Source organism: Protomyctophum parallelum, assembly GCF_964188405.1.
Source record: "Protomyctophum parallelum genome assembly, chromosome: 10".
Lineage (NCBI taxonomy): Eukaryota > Metazoa > Chordata > Actinopteri > Myctophiformes > Myctophidae > Protomyctophum > Protomyctophum parallelum.
Window position 1 is genome coordinate 780,963 of NC_139704.1, and position 25,171 is coordinate 806,133.

Here is a 25,171-nt window from a genome sequence, read left to right on the forward strand (position 1 = left end):
TCTGAACTGTGATGGTGATGGTGGTTCCAGTTACTCTGTCACACACAACAGACAGGTGACTGTCCTCCCTGTCAGAGCCTCTGAAGGCTCCAACAGAGTATCAGTGTATGTGGACCGTCCCGCTGGGACTCTGTCCTTCTACACAGTGTGCTCTGACTCACTGAGACACCTGTACACCTTCCAGACCAGGTCCACTGGACCTCTCTATGCTGGGTTCTGGTTAGACTCCTCCTCCTCAGCGTGTCTGTGTGAGCAGAGATAGAGTCTCTATGTGAGGGTGACATCATCAGGTCATCATGTGAGGGTGACATCAGGTCATCATGTGAGGGTGACATCATCAGGTCATCATGTGAGGGTGACATCTTCAGGTCGCCAAGGTTACTCAACATGTTTGAGTGAGTGCAGGTTGTCATGGTTACCACCATGGCCACCGGCCTAGTGTTACATCATGGACTCCATATTTGGGCATGAGTGACTCGCCGTGACATCACGGTGACATCATCGTGATGATGTAATAAGCAGCACAGTCAGTGTCATCATTGTGATGATGTAATAATCAGAGCAGTGACATCACCATTACAGCTCCTGGACGTTGTCATGTCAACACCCCCCCAAGCATTTGACCTTTGACCCCGGACCCCCGTTAGATCAGATTTGTGTCGTTAAAAATGTTACAAACTGTACAATAATGCATTGTGAGCTTGTAGATCTGCTATTTTCAAATATCAAAGTAATATATGGTTAATATTTGATCATTTAGCTTCTAGGACCCCCTGGAACCCCCTCAAGGACCCCCGGGGGACCCTGGACCACACTTTGAGAACCAGTTAGTGTTGATGTATGTCCTTTGACCTGGTAGACAGGGAGAGTCTTTGACCTTTGACCTGGTAGACGGGGAGAGTCTTTGACCTTTGACCTTCTGAAGCATCCTCTGAGTAACTGCTGGCTCTCAGAGTGGAGGCTGCAGCAGAGTGGAGGCTGCAGCAGAGCTCAGAGTGGAGGCTGCAGCAGAGCTCAGTGTGGAGGCTGCAGCAGAGCTCAGTGTGGAGGCTGCAGCAGAGCTCAGAGTGGAGGCTGCAGCAGAGCTCAGTGTGGAGGCTGCAGCAGAGCTCAGTGTGGAGGCTGCAGCAGAGTGGAGGCTGCAGCAGAGTGGAGGCTGCAGCAGAGTGGAGGCTGCAGCAGAGTGGAGGCTGCAGCAGAGTGGAGGCTGCAGCAGAGCTCAGAGTGGAGGCTGCAGCAGAGTGGAGGCTGCAGCAGAGCTCAGTGTGGAGGCTGCAGCAGAGTGGAGGCTGCAGCAGAGCTCAGTGTGGAGGCTGCAGCAGAGCTCAGTGTGGAGGCTGCAGCAGAGTGGAGGCTGCAGCAGAGCTCAGTGTGGAGGCTGCAGCAGAGTGGAGGCTGCAGCAGAGTGGAGGCTGCAGCAGAGTGGAGGCTGCAGCAGAGCTCAGAGTGGAGGCTGCAGCAGAGCTCAGAGTGGAGGCTGCAGCAGAGCTCAGTGTGGAGGCTGCAGCAGAGCTCAGAGTGGAGGCTGCAGCAGAGCTCAGAGTGGAGGCTGCAGCAGAGCTCAGTGTGGAGGCTGCAGCAGAGCTCAGAGTGGAGGCTGCAGCAGAGCTCAGTGTGGAGGCTGCAGCAGAGCTCAGAGTGGAGGCTGCAGCAGAGTGGAGGCTGCAGCAGAGTGGAGGCTGCAGCAGAGCTCAGAGTGGAGGCTGCAGCAGAGCTCAGAGTGGAGGCTGCAGCAGAGCTCAGTGTGGAGGCTGCAGCAGAGCTCAGAGTGGAGGCTGCAGCAGAGCTCAGAGTGGAGGCTGCAGCAGAGCTCAGTGTGGAGGCTGCAGCAGAGCTCAGAGTGGAGGCTGCAGCAGAGCTCAGTGTGGAGGCTGCAGCAGAGCTCAGAGTGGAGGCTGCAGCAGAGCTCAGAGTGGAGGCTGCAGCAGAGCTCAGTGTGGAGCCTGCAGCAGAGCTCAGTGTGGAGGCTGCAGCAGAGCAGGTTGTTTCTGGACTTCACCTTCGCTGCCGTTCCCTCTTAGGTGTTCCAGAAGGACAGGGTTCTGTCGAGGGTCACACCGAGGTGGGTTGGATTAGAGGTTCTGTCGAGGGTCACACCGAGGTGGGTTGGATTAGAGGTTCTGTCGAGGGTCACACCGAGGTGGGTTGGATTAGAGGTTCTGTCGAGGGGGAGCGTCCTTTGTTTCACTAGGAGGTCTTTGAGAGTTTCACTAGGAGGTCTTTGTGAGTTTCACTAGGAGGTCTTTGTACCAGACGGTATCATAGACAGCTGTGAGGTGGAGGAACACATGGTCTAGCTACCATGCAGACATCTACACCCCCCCCCCCCCCCCCCCCCCCACAAGCTGACTTCACCGTCCAACCAGCCTGGAGAAAGGAAAGGGAGTCCAAGGAGGTCCCAAACGAACACCTGGTGTCAGACCCCAACCAACAGGACCCTGGCACCACCCTCAATAGATTCATAGATCCAACCAACAGGACCCTGGCACCACCCTCAATAGATTCATAGATCCAACCAAGATGTCCCTGTTCACTTTCTCTGCTCTCCTATAGTCAATGTATATCATTTTATCACAACAATGTACAATCTGGAATCCATTCCTTACAATACATTTCACCAATGTGTTTGTAAAGGTTTCTAGTAACAAACAAACGTGGAAAACAAATGCTTCGTCATTTGGGTTAATATTGACTGTAGAAAAGTAATGGTTTTCCTCTAATGACTGTAACTGATTTATGAACGGCAGTAATGCCCGATGTCCTCTTTCATTAGTGTTCAATTTTGTATAATAATGTTTGTATATTTCTATATTTCTATATATTGGCCAAATGTATACCATAAGTCAGAGCGCGGTGATCACAAGAACGTTTTCTCAAACAAATTCTTGCAATGATTTCAATGTGTTTGTAAAGGTGTCTAGTAACACACAAACAGAAGGTTGACTAGACTTCATGTCTACTCTCCTACTGCTGTGAACATGTTGTTGACTAGACTTCATGTCATCACTCTGGATTCACACATCTACTAAATGTGTTGTTAATTAACTGAAATCAATCATTGTTTATATATCGATTCATTAATAGATAATTATTTCCTAACTCGTTCCATTATTGTGTTTTCATTGAATATCCATGCGATATCATTCTCATTCTCCACATGTTATTGTATGATCATGTGTAGAAGTCATAATGTTATTATTATTATTATTTTTTTAGATATTTTTTTGCGGCTTACGCCTTTTATTGATTTTTGAAGGGACAGACAGTAGGCTGACAGGAAACGGGAGAGAGATGGGGGGATGACATGCAGTAAAGGCCGTGTCGGGTCCGGGAGTCGAACCCGCGGCACACTGCGACTGGATTACCAGTCCGGTGCCCAGACCGTTACGCTACGGCCTGGGCCAAAGTCATAATGTTATTGTATGATCATGTGTAGAAGTCATAATGTTATTGTATGATCATGTGTAGAAGTCATAATGTTATTGTATGATCATGTGTAGAAGTCATAATGTTATTGTATGATCATGTGTAGAAGTCATAATGTTATTGTATGATCATGTGTAGAAGTCATAATGTTATTGTATGATCATACAGTCATAATTGTTTAATAAAGTTAATGTTGACAGTCTGTCGTTGTTCCTGTGTATTAATATTCATAGTGTTGTCATGACAACAACATGGACACAGCTCATTGGTCATGTATAATAACTGTGTTGGTTCCATTATTTCATATATAAACCGACAGTGTCTTTACATTACAACTACAAGGCTAGCACAAAGTAAAAGTTGCAGCATACAGATAATATGTATTATTAATTATGTATTATCATACAATGATGCATTGAGGGTACCAAGGTGGCACAGTGCCAGCCAGCTGATTGTGAACTTGGGGGTTCCTACCTGTCAAGGCCTTCTGAGAAACTTAATATAATATCTATTTATTGTGTATTGTCATCTTGTATCTGATATGGACCCTGAGTCTGGAATAAACATTATACAATATCTCTGCTGTCGGGAGAAAACCTTTTAACTCCAAAACCTTCATTTTCAGGAAATGGCAACACAAATATTACGTTTTTTTTTTCTCCAGAAATTGAAGAAAACCTTATATTGTTTAAACAAAGCAATACTGCCTCATGATTGGAATTCTTTATTTGGAACCCCGCAGAGGCGCAAGACGGACCGAACGCTAGGGGGGGACAAAGCGGGACAAAGCGGCGCCGCCGAAAAATCCGTCCCCCCCGTCCCCCCCACCACCCTAAGGGAGGGGGGGATGGGGGGGTCTAACCACAAAAACGTGGGGTTATGGTTAGGGTTTGGGGTCGGACTACAGAGAGGTTGTTCCAGTGACTCAATGTACATACAAAACTGCGTTTTGTCACAGTTATTATTATTATTATGAAATACCTGGCTGTGATTCCTCCTCCTCCCATGTGTCCCAAAACGTAAAAGTTTAACCACATTATCAGCAGTGCCTCGAACAGGTCAAAACTCACTGACCAGCGTAACGGTCTGGGCACCGGACTGGTAATCCAGTCGCAGTGTGCCGCGGGTTCGACTCCCGGACCCGACACGGCCTTTACTGCATGTCATCCCCCCATCTCTCTCCCGTTTCCTGTCAGCCTACTGTCTGTCCCTTCAAAAATCAATAAAAGGCGTAAGCCGCAAAAAAATATCTTAAAAAAAAAAAAAAAAAAAAAAAAAAACACTCACTGACCATCTGTAAGTTAGCCTATTCTATATAAAATGTACAACACCTGGGCAGTTTTCAGGAGAGGAGAGGGTTCGCATGTTTTAAATATCCTTACCGGGTGTTGACAGTTGTGGAGCTTTCTCTAGCGGCGTCGATCTCCTCCTTTCCCCATAAATCCCAAAATGGTGTAATATAATAATATAATTCCCAAAGTGGGGTCCGGGGACCCCCAGAGGTCTTTGAGCCGCGAGTTCCAGGGGGTACAGCTACATGATAGTTTGGAACCAAATGAACCCTTGTGGCATGTCATGTGGACGCAGCGGGGTCCTTGAAATTAAACAGGTTGAGAATCACTGCTACTGCTAGAGCTGTATAAATCATTCTCTTCTCTTCAAATGGGGGGGGGGGTCCGCGGGCTAATACGTGTCCATTTGGGGGTCCTTGACACGAAAAGGTTTGGGAACCACTGTACTAGAGTAGAGGATAAAGTATATTCATTCATCTCCTATCGATCTAGTCAATACACGTTACCAAAAGTGGTGCGTGACACCAAATGTGGTGACCTATTGAATCCTGTTCCTGTATTATTAGAATCATTACGCAATCACCACAGATTGCAAAGCACATTGGGTCACTGATGGCGGTGTAACAACTTCCAAACAACCGAACACGGTAGATGGGCCAAACCATTTTGGGATTTATACAGGGGTGGACCAAATATATCCTTCAAAATATATCGCGTTTATGAACGCAGGATTTCAAAAGTATTACTCCTAAGATAACTTTGGAGACACGGGGGATAAAGGGGGGGACCCCCAAACTCATTTGGGGGGGACCAATGTGACGCTGGCAGGGGACGAAACCCCTCCGTCCCCTACCTTATTGCGCCCCTGGAACCCCGTGAGATACAAGATCTCGTTTTCGAGAAGAGGGTCAAAGTTGGTATAATACACAGAAACAACATATTGTGATGTCATCATGAGAGCTACAGAGCAGGCTAGTGATGTCATCATCAGAGCTACAGAGCAGGCTAGTGATGTCATCATGAGAGCTACAGAGCAGGCTAGTGATGTCATCATGAGAGCTACAGAGCAGGCTAGTGATGTCATCATGAGAGCTACAGAGCAGGCTAGTGATGTCATCATGAAGCTACAGAGCAGGCTAGTGATGTCATCATGAGAGCTACAGAGCAGGCTAGTGATGTCATCATGAGAGCTACAGAGCAGGCTAGTGATGTCATCATGAGAGCTACAGAGCAGGCTAGTGATGTCATCATGAGAGCTACAGAGCAGGCTAGTGCGAGGCAGTGCAGAACAAACAGGATAAATCCAGGGTTTAATGAGGTTCAACTTTCACACAGATAATGAACTCAGGTGTGTTTAATGAACTCAGGTGTATTTAATGAACTCAGGTGTGTTTAATGAACTCAGGTGTGTTTAATGAACTCAGGTGTGTTTAATGAACTCAGGTGTGTTTAATGAACTCAGGTGTATTTAATTAACCCAGGTGTATTTATGAACTCAGGTGTATTTAATGAACTCAGGTGTGTTTAATGAACTCAGGTGTATTTAATTAACCCAGGTGTATTTAATTAACTCAGGTGTATTTAATGAACTCGGGTGTATTTAATGAACTCGGGTGTATTTAATGAACTCAGGTGTGTTTAATTAACTCAGGTGTATTTAGGCCAACATGAGGCAGTTTGCAAAGACAACACCAAACGTCCCAAAGGGAGAATAATGTCCAAACAGTGACTACCTTGTCTCCGGTCAGTCCTTGGGGTCCAGCTCCGTCCAGCCCTCAGCTCTCTGTCCGTCCTTGGACTGTTTGTTTGCTCTGCCATGTGCTCTCCCAGCTCTGCTGCTGCACGGCCCTCTGGGAGTTGGAGTTCTCTCCCAGCTCTGCTGCTGCACGGCCCTCAGGGAGTTGGAGTTCTCTCCCAGCTCTGCTGCTGCACGGCCCTCTGGGAGTTGGAGTTCTCTCCCAGCTCTGCTGCTGCACGGCCCTCTGGGAGTTGGAGTTCTCTCCCATCCCTGTTGTTGCACGGCCCTCTGGGAGTTGGAATTCTATCCCAGCTGTGCTGCTGCACGGCCCTCTGGGTGGTGGAGCTCTGCCTCAAACACTTATATTAAGCGTTATTAAGTTTCGGTGGTGAGGTGACCACCGAACTACATGACGTCACGGAGCCGCGGTGAAGAGCAAACCGCCCTTCTCTCTGTTTTTACTCACCACCGCCGTTATTACAGCTCCGGTGGTCACCTCACCACCGGAGCTGTTGTCACATCACCACCGCTCCGGTGGTCACCTCACCACCGGAGCGGTGGTCACCTCACCTCCGGCGCTGTTGTCACCTCACCACCGGAGCTGTTGTCACCTCACCACCGCTCCGGTGGTCACCTCCCCTCACCACTGTAAATCCAGACTATGAATAGGCCTTTACACCGTTCTCAAACACCTACCCAAGAGGTCCCCACTTTGCTTTACTTCCCGTATCCGTGTGACGTGGGCACAGGCCTTTTTAGGAGACGGGAAGCAGGTTGGAGTCTATTCATTTCCAATGGAGACGGGAAGCAGGTTGGAGTCTATTAATTTCCAATGGAGACGGGAAGCAGGTTGGAGTCTATTCATTTCCATGGAGACGGGAAGCAGGTAGGAGTCAATTCATTTCCAATGGGAGAGTGAGCTTCTGATCCATTCCTTAACTCCATGGTCACTGGACTAAATACTGGACCCGAGCATCACAAGGCACACAATATTTACAAGAGAGCTGAGGGCTGGACGGAGCTGGACCCCAAGGACTGACCGGAGACAAGGTAGTCACTGTTTGGACATTATTCTCCCTTTGGGACGTTTGGTGTTGTCTTTGCAAACTGCCTCATGTTGGCCTAAATACACCTGAGTTCATTAAATACACCTGAGTTCATTAAACACACCTGAGTTCATTAAACACACCTGAGTTCATTAAACACACCTGAGTTCATTAAATACACCTGAGTTCATTAAACACACCTGAGTTCATTATCTGTGGGAAAGTTGAACCTCATTAAACCCTGGATTTATCCTGTTTGTTCTGCACTGCCTCGCACTAGCCTGCTCTGTAGCTTCATGATGACATCACTAGCCTGCTCTGTAGCTCTCATGATGACATCACTAGCCTGCTCTGTAGCTCTCATGATGACATCACTAGCCTGCTCTGTAGCTCTCATGATGACATCACTAGCCTGCTCTGTAGCTCTCATGATGTCATCATAATATGTTGTTATCATCATCATAGTATCTGGGAACCCAAATACTAGTACCATGTAGCCTATACCATGTGGAACCAGGTAAATACTAGTACCATGTAGCCTATACCATGTGGAACCAGGTAAATAGTAGTACCATGTAGCCTATACCATGTGGAACCAGGTAAATACTAGTACCATGTAGCCTATACCATGTGGAACCAGGTACGATGGTACCTCCACACAGCCTGAGCAAGGCTAGTAATCACCCCTTCTATACCTCCCCCTGGTGGTGCGATAATGCTATAATGTGATGTATGCAAACATGCCTTTAAACTGTGTCGTTGAAGAAGTAGACGTTCTTTACTAGTAGAATTAGAAGCACGACATGTCCTGGCACCTCTCTGAGGTTGAGAATAAAACCACAGTACCCAAGGAGAATGTTCTGTATTGATTGAAATATTTATTTACAGTTTGCAGAATTACAGTACATTTCAAGCACAAAATCAATACAAAGACTGTTAACTGTGAGTGGACGAACCAATTAAGCATTACTCTTGTTTACAAGAGGGTCCACCATGTTCAATTCATCAAAACATTTAGAGACTTACAAATAGACACTTCTATGTAGCCAAATAACAGAACAGGAATTCATCATAAAGGAGGTAAAAAAGGGAAAAGAAAAATATACAGTGAGGGGAAAAGGGGGTGTGGGGGGGGGATTCAAATTTTACGGGGGCCAGTTTCGGATTGCAGCCGTCCGTAGGTGCCCTTTGAGAGCGGTTTTGAAGGAGTCAAGGGATTTGCATGTCTTAATGACTGTTGGTAGGGCGTATGTAGTCCAAACATGACTAATTAACCTGTGAATCGAACAACACAGATCGATACAACACATGCATAAGTAAATATGATTTGTTCATATCGTTACACAATGCACACCGTTAACTTCTAGTCTAGTCCAAGTCCAGTCCTGTAAAATCAGTTTATTTATCATAACTATTATTGTGAGTTAGTTTGTGTGAAATGTCACAAATCAAACATACTTGAATGCATCTGACAGTGATATTTAATAATGATCTATATTACATTACATTTACATACATGTATTTGTACGGCACTTTTCATGACATGAAGTTCAGCTCAAAGAGCTTTACAGAGCAATAAAAATCACACCTGTGTGAAGCGAGGGGCGCTCTCGTCGTCTGTGATGCTGTGAATAACCATATCTGGATTTTACGGGGGCCAGTTTCAAATTGCAGCCGTCCGTAGGTGCCCTTTGAGGGCAGTTTTGAAGGAGTCAAGGGATTCACATGTCTTAATGACTATTGGTAGGGCGTCCCACATTTTGGTGGCATAGCAACGATATTAATTTGGTCCCTTGTTTGTGCCGAATCTGGGTTGCACATGGTTTGTTGAACTCCCTCTGGTGTTGTGGGTGAGGACTTCATTTACATTAAGGAAGTATTTAGACAGGTACATGGGTATCTTGGTGAAGTATTTAGACAGGTACATGGGTATCTTAGTGAAGTATTTAGACAGGTACATGGGTATCTTAGTGAAGTATTTAGACAGGTACATGGGTATCTTAGTGAAGTATTTAGACAGGTACATGGGTATCTTGGTGAAGTATTTAGACAGGTACATGGGTATCTTGGTGAAGTATTTATATGGGTACATGGGTATCTTGGTGAAGTATTGACGGGTACATGGGTATCTTAGTGAAGTATTTAGACAGGTACATGGGTATCTTAGTGAAGTATTTAGACAGGTACATGGGTATCTTGGTGGTGTAGTGAATCTTGTGGACCAGACCCATTGCAAGATGTTGTACTCTGTCATCAACCCTAAGCCATTCCAGCCTGTCAAATGGGCAGGAGTGAGGTGGGTTCGGGGAGTGAGGCAAAGTAGTAGCCTGACCAGTTTGTTTTGGGAAGTCTGGAGCCTTGTTTTAAGGGCTGATCGTACATTAATAAATATGTACAGGTTCACAAAGGTTCTCATCAATCTGTAGATTAACATTGTAATGAAAGTGTGGGGCTCTTGGGAATCAAGAGGATGAATTATAATGATTCAAATAACACGGCCCGAAAAGCTCCATTCTCTTGTAACTTGTAAAAAAAACAATTTAACCCATTTAGGCCTGACATCGAAATGTATAAAATGTCTTCTAAATTCTGACAGTTTTCTGAAATACCTATATGTTTCTGTATCAGTGGTGCTCAATATTTCATGTCAAGGACCCCAACAATTATATGTAATTGGCCATCGACCCCCATCTGAAAATAATATGTTGTTCCAGGGACCTCCCCAGTAGCAAAGATTTGAGTTAAAATGTTCACTCTGTAATAATATATATTCAAAGATTCTAGGCACATTCTCACGATAAAAAAAAAAAGACCTACAAGTTCGTATAGCTTGTAGATCTGCTATTTTTCGACAGCTAAAGTATAACATACCACCACAAGGGGTTCCCGCCCCAAAATGGCTTAATTAATTGCAAATGACTTACAGATCTTCAAGGAGAGAAGGCTCGTTTTCCTGGAGAGCTTTGTACAAAGTGTCTCTGGCTCTGCTGGAGGTCAGGAGAGCATAGATTGCCCTCATCTTGTCCTGAGTGGTGGGCTTGGACTGCACATTGCTGTAGCCCTCATTGTCTATGAGTTCTGAACGAGTACATCTAGGATGGGACCCACATTCCTCACATTCCTCACCAGGGAACACAGATGTTGGTCCACAAAGTGTTTCGCTGAAGTTAAGGAGGATTGAACGTTGAGTTGTTGGTTTTCATTTGACATTGTTTTAAAATGGAAAGTGCCATATAGGAGCTAACAATTCTTATTCAAAAAATTGCAGTAAAGTGATACAGTTTGTGCTGGTTATATATATATATATATATATATATATATATATATATATATATATACACACACAGTGTGGGTGCGTTATAGATATCGTTATAGATATCGTTATAGATCGTTGCTGCAGAAATCTCTTATCTCTTATCTCCTTATTTAATTGTGTTTGTTCATGAATTAACGTCCTACTTGACCTCACTACAGCGTCACGCTAAAACATCCAAAGTAACAACAGACCTACAAGCTAGAGACTCACCTGGTATGGAAGTAACAACAGATCTACAAGCTAGAGACTGGTATGGAAGCAGCCGCTCCTGTAGATTGTGCTGGTATGGAAGCAGCCGCTCCTGTAGATTTTGCTGGTATGGAAGCAGCCGCTCCTGTAGATTGTGCTGGTATGGAAGCAGCCGCTCCTGTAGATTGTGCTGGTATGGAAGCAGCCGCTCCTGTAGATTGTGCTGCAAGACATAAAAGTGTTCAAATTATGAACAGAAACGAACCATCGAGGCCCTTCTCACCACGGTGAAATAGCACGGACTGGTAAGTCCCGACATAAACCCCCACAATCCCTACATATTACACTACTACTGTTTTGACCGCGACAGATTGCTATTTCACCGCGTGAGGGAGAGTGAGATCGGGTTTGAGATGATTTACGATTCGGTTGCAACTCGACCGGGGCTGAGTCGGCTCTACCGAACGTTGACGCTGCCACGACCTACTGGCGAAAAGTGGAACTGCAGCACGTTCCATGGAAGTGGACGTGACGTTCAGTGACGTCATGTGCGTAACATCCCGGGCTTAACTTCCGCTCATTGGAGCCGTTGAGTTAGAACGGTACTTCCGGCAGTCTTCCGGGTGCTTCAAAACGCCACTGAGCAACTTCCATTGAAATGAAGGAGGAGATAGGGGCCTCTATGAGGAGATAGGGGCCCCTATGAGGAGGGGCCCTATGAGGAGATAGGGGCCCCTATGAGGAGGGGTCCCTATGAGGAGATCTATGAGGAGGGGATAAGGGTAGGGTGTTCCACAATGTGGGAGCGACCACTGCAAAGGCCCGGTCCCCCTTGGTTTTCAGTTTTGTCACCGGAATATGCAGGAGGCCTTGATCAGAGGACCTGAGGGGTCTTACATTTGTAGGTTGTTAAAAGGATTTTAAAATCGATTCTGGATTTGATAGGGAGCCAGTGTAGTTCTGCCAGTACCGGTGTTATGTGTGCTCTGCAGTTTGTATTGGTGAGAATTCAAGCGGCTGTATTCTGTATTAATTGTAGTTTGTGAATAGAGGAACAGTTAAGGGTAGTGTACAGTCCATTACAGTAGTAAACTAGAACTGCACTCTGTCGAGTGCATACTTGCTTGTTGCACACTAGTAGGCCATAAATGGCCAACTAGTGCGCAAGCAGAGCGCGCAAGTCCTTTCGACCGCTGTAAACTGTCAAATCTCAGTATCTCTGTGAAGGAACGTTTGAAATGATTAATGTTTAGATGTAACTATTTGCTACCTACTTTATACATATAAACATCTAGTATTATTAAGTATGATTCAAGTTTCTATCTATATAAGAAATACTGTTTTATCGTTGTAGATATATTCTGGATCCCTTTTTAGTTTTTCTAGTCATACACATACATACCACGTACTCTGGTCCCAGCAGATCAGGCACAATTAGCTATTTTATTTTTTACTGATTATGTATATAGTATACGTATGACTAGCTCTAAATGATGACGTAAGAAATATATATAGTATATATATAGTATATAGGCATATACTATATACGTATACATATATAATCTATACTCTATACTGTATAAAGTGTGTAGTTGTAAGTTGATTAGCGGTATACTGTGGTTACTTTGCGCCAAAAACCGTGACAGCTGTTCCGCCATTTGAGGCTTACGCCTAAAAACATCAAATCTGTGCCTGTGTTGCTGGACCAAATGACCACAAATGACCATATTTCTTACGTCATCATTAAGAGCTAGTCATACACATACACACCACGTACTCTGGTCCCAGCAGATCAGGCACAATTTGCTATTTTATTTTTTACTGATTATGTATATAGTATACGTATGACTAGCTCTAAATGATGACGTAAGAAATATATATAGTATATATATAGTATATAGGCATATACTATATACGTATACATATATACTCTATACTGTATAAAGTGTGTAGTTGTAAGTTGATTAGCGGTATACTGTGGTTACTTTGCGCCAAAAACCGTGACAGCTGTTCCGCCATTTGAGGCTTACGCAGAAAAACATCAAATCTGTGCCTGTGTTGCTGGACCAAATGACCACAAATGACCATATTTCTTACGTCATTATTAAGAGCTAGTCATACACATACACACCACGTACTCTGGTCCCAGCAGATCAGGCACAATTTGCTATTTTATTTTTTACTGATTATGTATATAGTATACGTATGACTAGCTCTAAATGATGACGTAAGAAATATATATAGTATATAGGCATATACTATATATGTATACATATATACTCTATACTGTATAAAGTGTGTAGTTGTAAGTTGATTAGCGGTATACTGTGGTTACTTTGCGCCAAAAACCGTGACAGCTGTTCCGCCATTTGAGGCTTACGCAGAAAAACATCAAATCTGTGCCTGTGTTGCTGGACCAATGATGACGAAATGACCATATTTCTTACGTCATCATTTAGAGCTAGTCATACACACCACGTACTCTGGTCCCAGCAGATCAGGCACAATTTGCTATTTTATTTTTTACTGATTATGTATATAGTATACGTATGACTAGCTCTAAATGATGACGTAAGAAATATGGTCATTTCGTCATCATTGGTCCAGCAACACAGGCACAGATTTGATGTTTTTCTGCGTAAGCCTCGAATGGCGGAACAGCTGTCACGACGAAGGAGACCGGGCGAAAATATTACTTGCGCGCTCTGCTTGCGCAAGTAATGAGGAGATAGGGGCCCCTATGAATAGGGGCCCCTATGGGGAGCATTTCAGTGTCAGTGTAATATGTACGGATTTGGGGGTTTTCTAGGTGTGTGTATTTGAATTGCCAATCTGTGCCATTTCACCGTATTTGGGTGAGACCGGCTTGCTACATCCCAAGGTTGAATGAAAGTCCATAACTTTACCTTCCAGGGTAATGTCTTGCTGCCAGACCGGTCCAGAGTCGGGGCTCAGTAATGTCATTGAGAAGTTTTCTGCATTGACGTCCATATTCACCACGAACGTTGGATGGTAATTTGGTCCAAAATTGTCCCAAAAATAAGTTGGAGCCTGCAAACAGAGACTTGTGTTAATTGTGTTACAGCAGCCTAGTAACTAGTAGCCTAGTTAAAGCAGCCTAGTAACTAGTAGCCTAGTTACAGCAGCCTAGTTACAGCAGCCTAGTAACTAGTAGCCTAGTTACAGCAGCCTAGTAACTAGTAGCCTAGTTACAGCAGCATAAACAGACAACGTAGGTTTAATATGTACCTCAGGTTGTACTTTCTGTGAAGGAGACACTGACAGACTGTAGGTTTAATACGTACCTCAGGTTGTACTTTCTGTGAAGGACACACTGACAGACTGTAGGTTTAATACGTACCTCAGGTTGTACTTTCTGTGAAGGACACACTGACAGACTGTAGGTTTAATACGTACCTCAGGTTGTACTTTCTGTGAAGGACACACTGACAGACTGTAGCGTTGGTCTGGGATGAGAACACAGTCGGAGGTGACCGGCTCGATGGGTTGCTTGTTTTCATGAACTCCCTTCACCTATAATGACACCAACACAGTTTGATCAGATGGTTCATTCATACTTTCACCTATAATGACACCAACACAGTTTGATCAGATGGTTCATTCATACTTTCACCTATAATGACACCAACACAGTTTGATCAGATTCAGATTCATTCATAGTGGCCGGTATCAGGTATGTAGGCAGAGCTGACATTTCTCAGCAGCCAAATGAAATTACCCCCCTAGGCCAGTGGTTCCCAAAGTGGGCTCTGAGGACCCCCAGGGGTCCTTGAGGGAGTTCCAGGGGTCCCCAGCTAAATGATAGTTAGGAACCAAATGGACCCTTATGGCTCTGTTAAATTAACATTGGTTTTACAATGCAAATTGGGGGTCCCAGAGATAGAAATGCCATTAAATGGGGGGTCCGTAGGCACATTACTTAACAGATATATTTACCTCTCTGTAAGACACATTACTTAACAGAAATATTTACCTCTCTGTAAGACACATTACTTAACAGATATATTTACCTCTCTGTAAGACACATTACTTAACAGATATATTTACCTCTCTGTAAGACACATTACATAACAGATATATTTACCTCTCTGTAAGACACATTACTTAACAGATATATTTACCTCTCTGTAAGACACATTACTTAACAGAAATATTTACCTCTCTGTAAGGCACATTACTTAACAGATATATTTACCTCTCTGTAAGACACATTACTTAACAGAAATATTTACCTCTCTGTAAGGCACATTAATTAACAGATATATTTACCTCTCCGTAAGGCACATTACTGGGCAGCAGTAACACACTCATCGTCCTCCGTATCGGTGACTCTTGACGGAACAGCAACACCTGAGCACGTTTTGGTGTGGGTTGAAAGTAGCTCCAGACTCTTTCCAGGATCCCAAAGAGAGACAGATGGTTCACATTTACAACCACATGAGTCTGGGTCACTCTCTGTGGTTGTAAGAGTTCCAGACCCTCGTCTGTGATGTGGGCCACGGACAGATCACCTGTGGGGAAAATAACATAACGTTATAGATTCCACTCCATGTAAACCAAATCTGAACACAATGTCTAAACCACTTCACCCTCCTCTAAGCCCCACCCACTCCACTCTGTGCTTCTCACTCATTGACTTACTTGTTATATGATGGATTTCTCCAAATGAACAATATATCATTTTAGTAGCAATTAAGAGCTTCAAAATGTCTTCTGCAGTAGGCTATGAACTTGAACATTTAAATATTATATAGTCAACCAGGCCTGCAGTAGGCTATAAACTGGAACATTTAAATATTCTATAGTCAACCAGGCCTGCAGTAGGCTATGAACTGGAACATTTAAATCAACCAGGCCTGCAGTAGGCTATGAACTGGAACATTTAAATCTATAGTCAACCAGACCTTCAGTAGGCTATGAACTGGAACATTTGAATCTATAGTCAACCAGGCCTGCAGTAGGCTATGAACTGGAACATTTAAATCTTCTATAGTCAACCAGGCCTGCAGTAGGCTATGAACTGGAACATTTAAATCTTCTATAGTCAACCAGGCCTGCAGTAGGCTATGAACTGGAACATTTGAATCTATAGTCAACCAGGCCTGCAGTAGGCTATGAACTGGAACATTTAACTCTATATATAGATATAGACACCAGGTGGCTGTTAGCTTTGTTCGCGCCATGCCCGTCCGCACAACTTCTGGTCTTCGCATTGACTTTGTATGTAATCACGCCGCTCTGACCATCCAAGTCTCAACAGTGACTCACCAGGTGTGATGTCACAGTGTGGCAGGTGTAGCTGACTCACCAGGTGTGACGTCACAGTGTGGCAGGTGTAGCTGACTCACCAGGTGTGACGTCACAGTGTGGCAGGTGTAGCTAACTCACCAGGTGTGATGTCACAGTGTGGCAGGTGTAGCTATAACTCACCAGGTGTGATGTCACAGTGTGGCAGGTGTAGCTATAACTCACCAGGTGTGATGTCACAGTGTGGCAGGTGTAGCTAACTCACCAGGTGTGATGTCACAGTGTGGCAGGTGTAGCTGACTCACCAGGTGTGATGTCACAGTGTGGCAGGTGTAGCTGACTCACCAGGTGTGATGTCACAGTGTGGCAGGTGTAGCTGGCAGACAGACTTCTGAGGACACTGGATGTCAAACAGAGGACCTGCAGGAGTCCTTCCTGTTGGCTGGAACCATCTCTCCTCCCACTGAACAGTCCTGTAGAGGACCTCTCCTTCGCCTGTCGTTTCAAACACCAACGCTGTCTCGCTGCACTGGAACAGCCCGGACCTGGCGAACTTGAACCTGTGACCGGTGGTGGAAAAAAAGTACTAAGTAAAAGTATAAATACTGCAATGTAGACATACTGTCCCATTTCACAAGTTCAAAATACACTTTAGTCGACAAAAACAACACTGGTTGACTGTCCTGTGTTTAGGATAACTGACCTGTACTGATTGGTTGACTAGGATAAATGACCTGTAGTGATTGGTTGACTAGGATAACTCACCTGTACTGATTGGTCGACTGCTCTGCGTGCACACTGGGTTCAAAATGGCTCTGAAAGACACAACAAAGCAAACAGGAAACGATCAGTGTCTTTCCTGGTGTTCAGTCACTGTGATTATTGTGCAGAGCAGAGGGTTCTGTCCTCACTATGTCCATGTTGGAATGATGGAGTCTAGAGGGTTCTGTCCTCACTGTGTCCATGTTGGAATGATGGAGTCTAGAGGGTTCTGTCCTCACTGTGTCCATGTTGGAATGATGGAGTCTAGAGACGCACACACACACACACACACACACACACAATCAATTATAGATTCCAATGTTAACTTTGAGTGACATAATGCTAAACAGATGTGTGTGTGTGTGTGTGTGTGTGTGTGTGGGGGGGGGGGGGGGGTCCTCAATTCAAATATGATTATTATGTTGGTCCCCAGTTCAAGTATGATTATTTTGGGGGTCTCCAGTTCAAATAAGATTATTTTGGAGGGAGGGCAGAATCCATTTCTTCCGACCGACGGTCGGTCGCTTTAGCACCGTCGCTTTAGCACCGTCGCGACGCACCGTCGAACGGTCCTATTTCGGTCCGTCGTTCCGTCGGTCGGTCGCTCTGTGGCTCCGTCGGTCCGTCGCTCCGTGGCTCCGTGGCTCCGTCGCTCGGTCCGTTTTTGCGTCGCGACGGACCGCCGGTCGCAGGTTTAGGGTGGATGGATTCTGCCCTTGCTGCCCAAATGGTAACTCTGTCATTTCTCTACCGTTTTGGACGGGGGTGGGCTCTTTGGAATCGTGTGGCTCCCCTGGAGGTTTCTATGGGGGTCTCGAGGTTCGGGGACCCCTGGGGACCCCCAGGGACCCCCAAATGGTAATGTCACCTGTGGACACTAACTGTAATTGTCTCGCTGTCTCGCTGCTGCGCTGCGCCGCACAGACAGCAGCTTGTGTGTAACATGTGCGTTCGTGTAAATGTTCGTGTAAATGTTTTAGGTCGGCCGGTCGGTGATTTGGTCTGTCCTTCATATATTTTTTTTTCTGCTCTCGTTGGACTTAACTTTAAAAGTCCAATGGAACACCTCTTTGTAACGGGCCGCTGTAGTATAGTGGTCTAATCCCTCGCCTCTCTATTCTTTTTTGCTGAGGACGCTGGTTCAATTCCCGCTCGCGGCAGACCAAAATTATTATATTTTAGACAGACACACAGACAGACAGACAGACTGCCTGTCTGCCTGCCTGTCTGCCTGCCTAATGTATTGTAAATAATGTATTCATTCCATACGGCTATTTTTTTTTAATATAAAAACTTTTGTCTTTCGCGCGATTCGAACCAGCGTCGTCAGCACCAAATGCAATATGCAATATGTAATAATCAGCTCATACATTATAAAGACATTATTGCATTATGAAGTTTTATTACAGTATGAGTCGCCTATGTGGAGGTTCTTAATGTAACACATTATTACATTATAGAAAAATCTATTAAGTTATGTGCTCGTCTTTTAATTACATTATGAGCTGATTATTACATTATGAGGTCAGATGTAGAGTTGCTGGCCGCCTCAGCTCCATATATGGAGATCTAGGTGATGATCCAGTCTTTTCAATGTATGGCTATCCAGGGTTTGATGAGGTCAGTGTCGGGATCTTATATCATATGGAAACGGCCATATATGGTGGTGTGACGTGTCATGAGGCGTGACCATATATGGAGGCATGACACGAGGCGTGACATGACACACTTACTGACTGACTGACGGGAAATGCAGGTTTTCATAGTAAATTCAATGCATATGGTCGTGTGTCTGTGGTCTATGGTCTGGACATGGTGTGTGTGGGACAGGGGTACGGGGTTATAGCAACTTATTACATTACTTAAATGCCTTGATATCATTATGTTATAATCGACCATATAGGCCTAGCCTATTATTGCATATCATTTTATTATTGTTAGATTTGCATTTCTTCAAATATGCACACTTATACCACCAACTAATAAGCTTTCAATTAAAATATTACCTACAACAAACTACTTCAAACTTTTCCAAACCGACCACGTAATTATGTTTAAGCACAGATGGTACTATATACACCCGGCATTTAAGCGCGCACCAGCAAGTGCGTGTCGTGCACGCGCATTATATTTCGCGTGCGTGTATGTGCGCTTGTGCACGTGGAAGCCGGAAATAAAAGCACTTCCGGTCCCTCCCCCTGCGAGACTGCAGCTGGGTGCTATTGTCTTTATAAGTCCAATGAAACACTTCTTTGTAACGTATGGCCGCTGTAGTCTAGTGGTTTAATCACTCGCCTCTCAATGTTTTGGTGCTGACGACGCTGGTTCGAATCGCGCGAAAGACAAAAGTTTTTATATTAAAAAAAAATAGCCGTATGGAATGAATACATTATTTACAATACATTAGGCAGGCAGACAGGCAGGCAGACAGGCAGTCTGTCTGTCTGTGTGTCTGTCTAAAATATAATAATTTTGGTCTGCCGCGAGCGGGAATTGAACCAGCGTCCTCAGCAAAAAAAGAATAGAGAGGCGAGGGATTAGACCACTATACTACAGCGGCCCGTTACAAAGAGGTGTTCCATTGGACTTTTAAAGTTAAGTCCAACGAGAGCAGAAAAAAAAATATATGAAGGACAGACCAAATCACCGACCGGCCGACCTAAAACATTTACACAAACATTTACACGAACGCACATGTTACACACAAGCTGCTGTCTGTGCAGCGCAGCAGCGAGACAACGCGGCGGCGCAAAAAATATAATAATAATAATATACCAGCAACACGGCACGAACGCACATGTTACACACAAGCTGCTGTCTGTGCGGCGCAGCGCAGCAGCGAGACAGCGAGACAATTACAGTTAGTGTCCACAGGTGACATTACCATTTGGGGGTCCCTGGGGGTCCCCAGGGGTCCCCGAACCTCGAGACCCCCATAGAAACCTCCAGGGGGGCCACACGATTCCAAAGAGCCCACCCCCGTCCAAAACGGTAGAGAAATGACAGAGTTACCATTTGGGCAGCAAGGGCAGAATCCATCCACCCTAAACCTGCGACCGGCGGTCCGTCGCGACGCAAAAACGGACCGACCGACGGAGCGACGGAGCCACGGAGCGACGGACCGACGGAGCGACGGAGCGACGGAGCCACAGACCGACCGACCGACGGAACGACGGACCGAAATAGGACCGTTCGACGGAGCGTCGCGACGGAGCGACGGTGCTAAAGCGACCGACCGTCGGTCGGAAGAAATGGATTCTGCCCTTGCTGTTATTTTGGGGGTCCCCAGTTCAAATATGATTATTTTGGGGGTCCCCAGTTCAAATATGATTATTTTGGGGGTCTCCAGTTCAAATATGATTATTTTGGGGGTCTCCAGTTCAAATAAAATCACACTGTGGAGACTTTAAGACATTCTGCCCCCTGGTGGAGACTTTAAGACATTCTGCCCCCTGGTGGAGACTTTAAGACATTCTGCCCCCTGGTGGTTGGACTCTGACAGTGACGATCTTCTTTATTACATTTGTATTGAGTCTTAATTTAGTCGACTAAGACTAGACTAAGACTAAATAATGTACAAATGACTAAAATAGGACTACAATTAAATGTGTGTCCATTATACTTACTGCTCACACAGACACGCTGAGGAGGAGGAGCCCAACCAGAACCCAGCATAGAGAGGTCCAGGGCAGAATGTCTTAAAGTCTCCACCAGGGGGCAGAATGTCTCTGCACCCCTGTCTGTCTCTGTGTTACTGTGTACCTGTCTGTCTCTCTGTGTACCTGTCTGTCTCTCTGTGTTACTGTGTACCTGTCTGTCTCTATGTGTACCTGTCTGTCTCTCTGTGTACCTGTCTGTCTCTCTGTGTTACTGTGTACCTGTCTGTCTCTATGTGTACCTGTCTGTCTCTCTGTGTTACTGTCTCCATGTGTATGTCTCTCTGTGTACCTGTCTGTCTCTCTGTGTTACTGTGTACCTGTCTGTCTCTCTGTGTACCTGTCTGTCTCTCTGTGTTACTGTGTACCTGTCTGTCTCTCTGTGTTACTGTGTACCTGTCTGTCTCTCTGTGTTACTGTGTACCTGTCTGTCTCTCTGTGTACCTGTCTGTCTCTATGTGTACCTGTCTGTCTCTCTGTGTACCTGTCTGTCTCTCTGTGTAGCTGTCTGTCTTTCTGTGTTACTGTGTACCTGTCTGTCTCTCTGTGTACCTGTCTGTCTCGCTGTGTTACCGTGTACCTGTCTGTGTAACACTCGTCTAACACACGGTAACCAACTATTTTTTCCCCAAAATAATCAAAGTACAGCATAGAGCACAGTACACTACAATACAGTACAGAGCACCGTGCAGTACAGTAACTATAACAATAAATGTATAGTTGCACCACTCAGTTCACACACGTGTGATTTATATTTCCAGTTGTCTTGTATGGTGTTAAATGGAGCGTGGAACCATGCCAATGATCGACACGGGAGATCACTTGTGACTTTCAAACAAAAACGAGATCGACCTGTGATCTGCACACATCACGGCTCTGCACCACCTTTCATGCATCGCACGTCAGAACTGAACTTATGCCAATATAGACGAAATACATGTTGTTTACGACCAGGTTAGTGAATGAGGCCCATTGTTTCTGTCAAACCACATGATTTCATCTTGATGTGTTAAGGACCAGGCCAAGAGCGGAGAGTAGAGAGCACAAGAGTTTTCAGGACAACATCAACCAAGTATACAACAGTAGGGGAGACCGGGGTGAGTAGTGCCATGGGGCAATTAGTGCCACCCCTGTTATCTAGAAAACCATAGAAGAAATTGATCATGTGACCACTTAAGTTTGATGAGGCATCCATCTCACTCAGCCTGCTGAAGAGGGAAGCACCTGGCTTGAGAGGTTAGCACATTTAAACTCAAAAAACTGTTTTTGGACCTCTAAAGTAAAATTTCTATGATAAAGGTTTTTTTTATTTCTTTATATGAACACTTGTAGACAACTTTGAAAACAATTCACACATGTTTTAGTGCACTAGTAAGCTACACTATGAGTCTATACAGTTAGCATGATGCTAGCTCAAAAAAGCTAGGGAATGCTTTTTTTTCAAAAAGGTGGGCTTGGGGTGATTTGTGCCAAAGGGCCTGGGTTGAGTTGTGCCAGTGGCACAACACCTATGTTTTTGTTTTTGTTTGTTTGTTTGTTTAACTATATACTACTTTATTGTATTTTATTGTTATTGTACATTGTATTCTTACATTTGATCACTAAAACTATGTGACATTAGACTAAAATCCATCATGCCTCGCAAATACGAAAGGAAGACTGACAGGGTTTCAATTCCTCTCTCTCGCCCACCCCTTCGCTCTCCTAAAAACTTGGCAGCGATGCCTGGTGCCTCCTGCCCAGTCCTCCCCTCCCCTCCTCCCCTCCCCTCCTCCTGCCCAGTCCTCCCCTCCTCCCCTCCCCTCCTCCTGCCCAGTCCTCCCCTCCCCTCTCCCCTCCCCTCCTCCTGCCCAGTCCTCCCCTCTCCTCCCCTCCTCCTCCCCTCCCCTCTCCCCTCCCCTCCTCCTGCCCAGTCCTCCCCTCCCCTCCTCCTGCCCAGTCCTCCCCTCCTCCTGCCCAGTCCTCCCCTCTCCTCCCCTCCCCTCCCCTCCCCTCTCCCCTCCCCTCCTCCTGCCCAGTCCTCCCCTCCCCTCTCCCCTCCCCTCCTCCTGCCCAGTCCTCCCCTCCCCTCTCCCCTTCCCTCCTCCTGCCCAGTCCTCCCCTCCCCTCTCCCCTCCCCTCCTCCTGCCCAGTCCTCCCCTCTCCTCCCCTCCCCTCTCCCCTCCTCCTGCCCAGTCCTCCCCTCCCCTCTCCCCTCCCCTCCTCCTGCCCAGTCCTCCCCTCTCCTCCCCTTCTCCCCTCCCCTCCTCCTGCCCAGTCCTCCCCTCCCCTCTCCCCTCCCCTCCTCCTGCCCAGTCCTCCCCTCTCCTCCCCTCCCCTCCCCTCTCCTGCCCAGTCCTCCCCTCCCCTCTCCCCTCCACTCCCCTCCTCCTGCCCAGTCCTCCCCTCCTCCCTTCCCCTCCTCTTGCCCAGTCCTCCCCTCCCCTCCTCCTGCCCAGTCCTCCCCTCCTTCCCTCCCCTCCTCCTGCCCAGTCCTCCCCTCCTCCCCTCCCCTCCTCCTGCCCAGTCCTCCCCTCCTCCCCTCCCCTCCTCCTGCCCAGTCCTCCCCTCCCCTACCCTCTCCCCTCCCCTCCTCCTGCCCAGTCCTCCCCTCCTCCCCTCCCCCCTCCCCTCCTCCTGCCCCAATTATCAATGGCACAATTTACCCCAGCGTATTCTCTCTAATGGCACATCTTACCCCACACCGGGGGTGAGTTGTGCCACGAAACCACTTTTCTTTCTGAAGCTATATTTCTTAAACAGTTTATTTAAGATTCAAAGTGATTGTTCTCAGGGATGCACAACATTCTAAACTATATGTACATATTTTAGTTGGAGGCATTACTGTAATCCCCTTGCCTCAAAGTCACTTTAAGTAAAAAGTGGCACTACTCACCCCGGTCTATATAAAATGTTAATGTAGACACAGATACTCACGTTTTGTAATGAGTTGACTCAGTTGAGGATTAGTAAGCCAATCTTCTCCTCCGTGTTTGACTCTGTAGGAAGTAGAACAACAATGCATCAATGTCTAACTGTCTAACACAACGTCTCCACTAGCTGACACTACAGTGTTTCACTCTGTAGGAAGTAGAACAACAATGCATCAATGTCTAACTGTCCAACACAACGTCTCCACTAGCTGACACTACAGTGTTTCTCCTGTCATTATCTTGGCCCTGCAGCTCATCCAGACATACTCACTGCTGCCCAGTTTGGATCTCATCCACCTCCATGTATTTGTGCACACGGATCTGTAGAATGTTCTGTGCCAGGTTTTTATTTTTTATTTGTATAAAACAAAAACTATTATTTCTCTCAAACAATCTGGCAACGCCTTCCTCTCGCCTCCAGCTGTACACACAGCAGCGTAACAACCGGTGTTGCCAGATTGTGTAAGAGCAATAAGCAATCAGGTCTATGAAAAGAAGCCACTCCACAAATGAGCTGTACTGTCTATAATACTTAATATTTATATACTATACATCGGCAGCTACTTGAGAATAGCAGATCTACAAGCTCACAATGTGTCGCTGTGAGCTTGTAGATCAGATGTTTTCCAAAATAGTTTTTGTTTTATACAAATAAAAAATAAAAAACAGGCACAAAACTTTTTTCAGATTGGGGTCCGTGTGCACAAATACATGGGGGTCCTTGGCTTTATGTCAATGTTTGAGCAGAATCACAGGTTTAAACAACATCAGGGAACAAGCCTAAATAAGCAACTACACTTTAGAAACGAGCCCAAAAATAACACAACCTGCAACACTGTCAATATTTTCAAGCAACTTTACTGTAAAACAAGACCAAAGTCGCTTATAACAAGCGGACATGGCAACACCGATAACAACTCCATGAAGAAGTCTCGTTTTTAAGAGATTTCATTTCGTCATGTCAACGTCGCAACACAAATAATACAAACTATGACAAACTACGCCATCACATTATCAAATTAAATAGTGTGGTTTAAAGAACTGAAATGTATTCCTACAATTTACAAAATCACGACACCGTACGTTGACAGTTGAATGAGTGGCTTCCGACGAACGCGGAAGTGTTTTTTTTTTTATTTTTATTATTAACAGTTTGCAGAATTACAGTAAATTTCAAGCACAAACTCAATACAAAGACTGTTAACTGTGAGTGGACGACCCAATTAAGCATTACACTTGTTTACAATTAAGAGGGTCCACCATGTTCAATTCATCAAAACATTTAGAGACGTGTAGGCTACAAATAGACACTATTATAGTCAAAGGTATAGGCTTCATAGAGCCCGGTTATGATGAATTGAACACGGTGGACCCTGTTGCAAAACAAGTGTTTATAGTGTTTAATATATAGTGCTTTAGGGTTTTGTCCACAATAATGTAGCAGTTTACTGTCTTTATTGTGATTTCGTCTAAATGTGTAACCATATTATTCTACGGCATGTGAAAAAACTAAACAAATCGTTGGATTATTTCTGCCATTGTATAAACACTGTAAAAACGGCACAG

The 25,171-nt window shown here is 45.4% G+C and overlaps 3 protein-coding genes across 3 annotated transcripts in view; 2 read left to right on the top strand and 1 right to left on the bottom strand.

The window, feature by feature from the left end:
* Positions 1–25,171, top strand: part of LOC310865222 (protein NLRC3-like) — a gene marked incomplete at both ends in the record, with an annotated part of 239,975 nt that overhangs the window by 8,585 nt on the left and 206,219 nt on the right. The window lies entirely within an intron of this gene.
* Positions 1,083–2,297, top strand: LOC310865172 (uncharacterized protein; the record flags this gene model as incomplete). Its single annotated transcript, XM_083774197.1, has 4 exons — positions 1,083–1,132; positions 1,226–1,696; positions 2,022–2,140; positions 2,238–2,297. Coding segments are annotated over exons 1-4 (651 nt in total). The 5' UTR covers positions 1,083–1,131.
* On the bottom strand, positions 10,423–17,291 carry LOC310865173 (NACHT, LRR and PYD domains-containing protein 1b allele 3-like; the record flags this gene model as incomplete). The annotated part of the gene is made up of 7 exons (XM_083774198.1): positions 17,187–17,291; positions 17,041–17,090; positions 16,621–16,835; positions 15,298–15,539; positions 14,425–14,541; positions 11,029–11,230; positions 10,423–10,580 (listed from the first exon to the last, which is right to left on the bottom strand). The coding sequence occupies exons 1-7, from the start codon at positions 17,283–17,285 to the stop codon at positions 10,423–10,425; spliced, it is 1,083 nt and encodes a 360-aa protein (XP_083630324.1). The 5' UTR covers positions 17,286–17,291.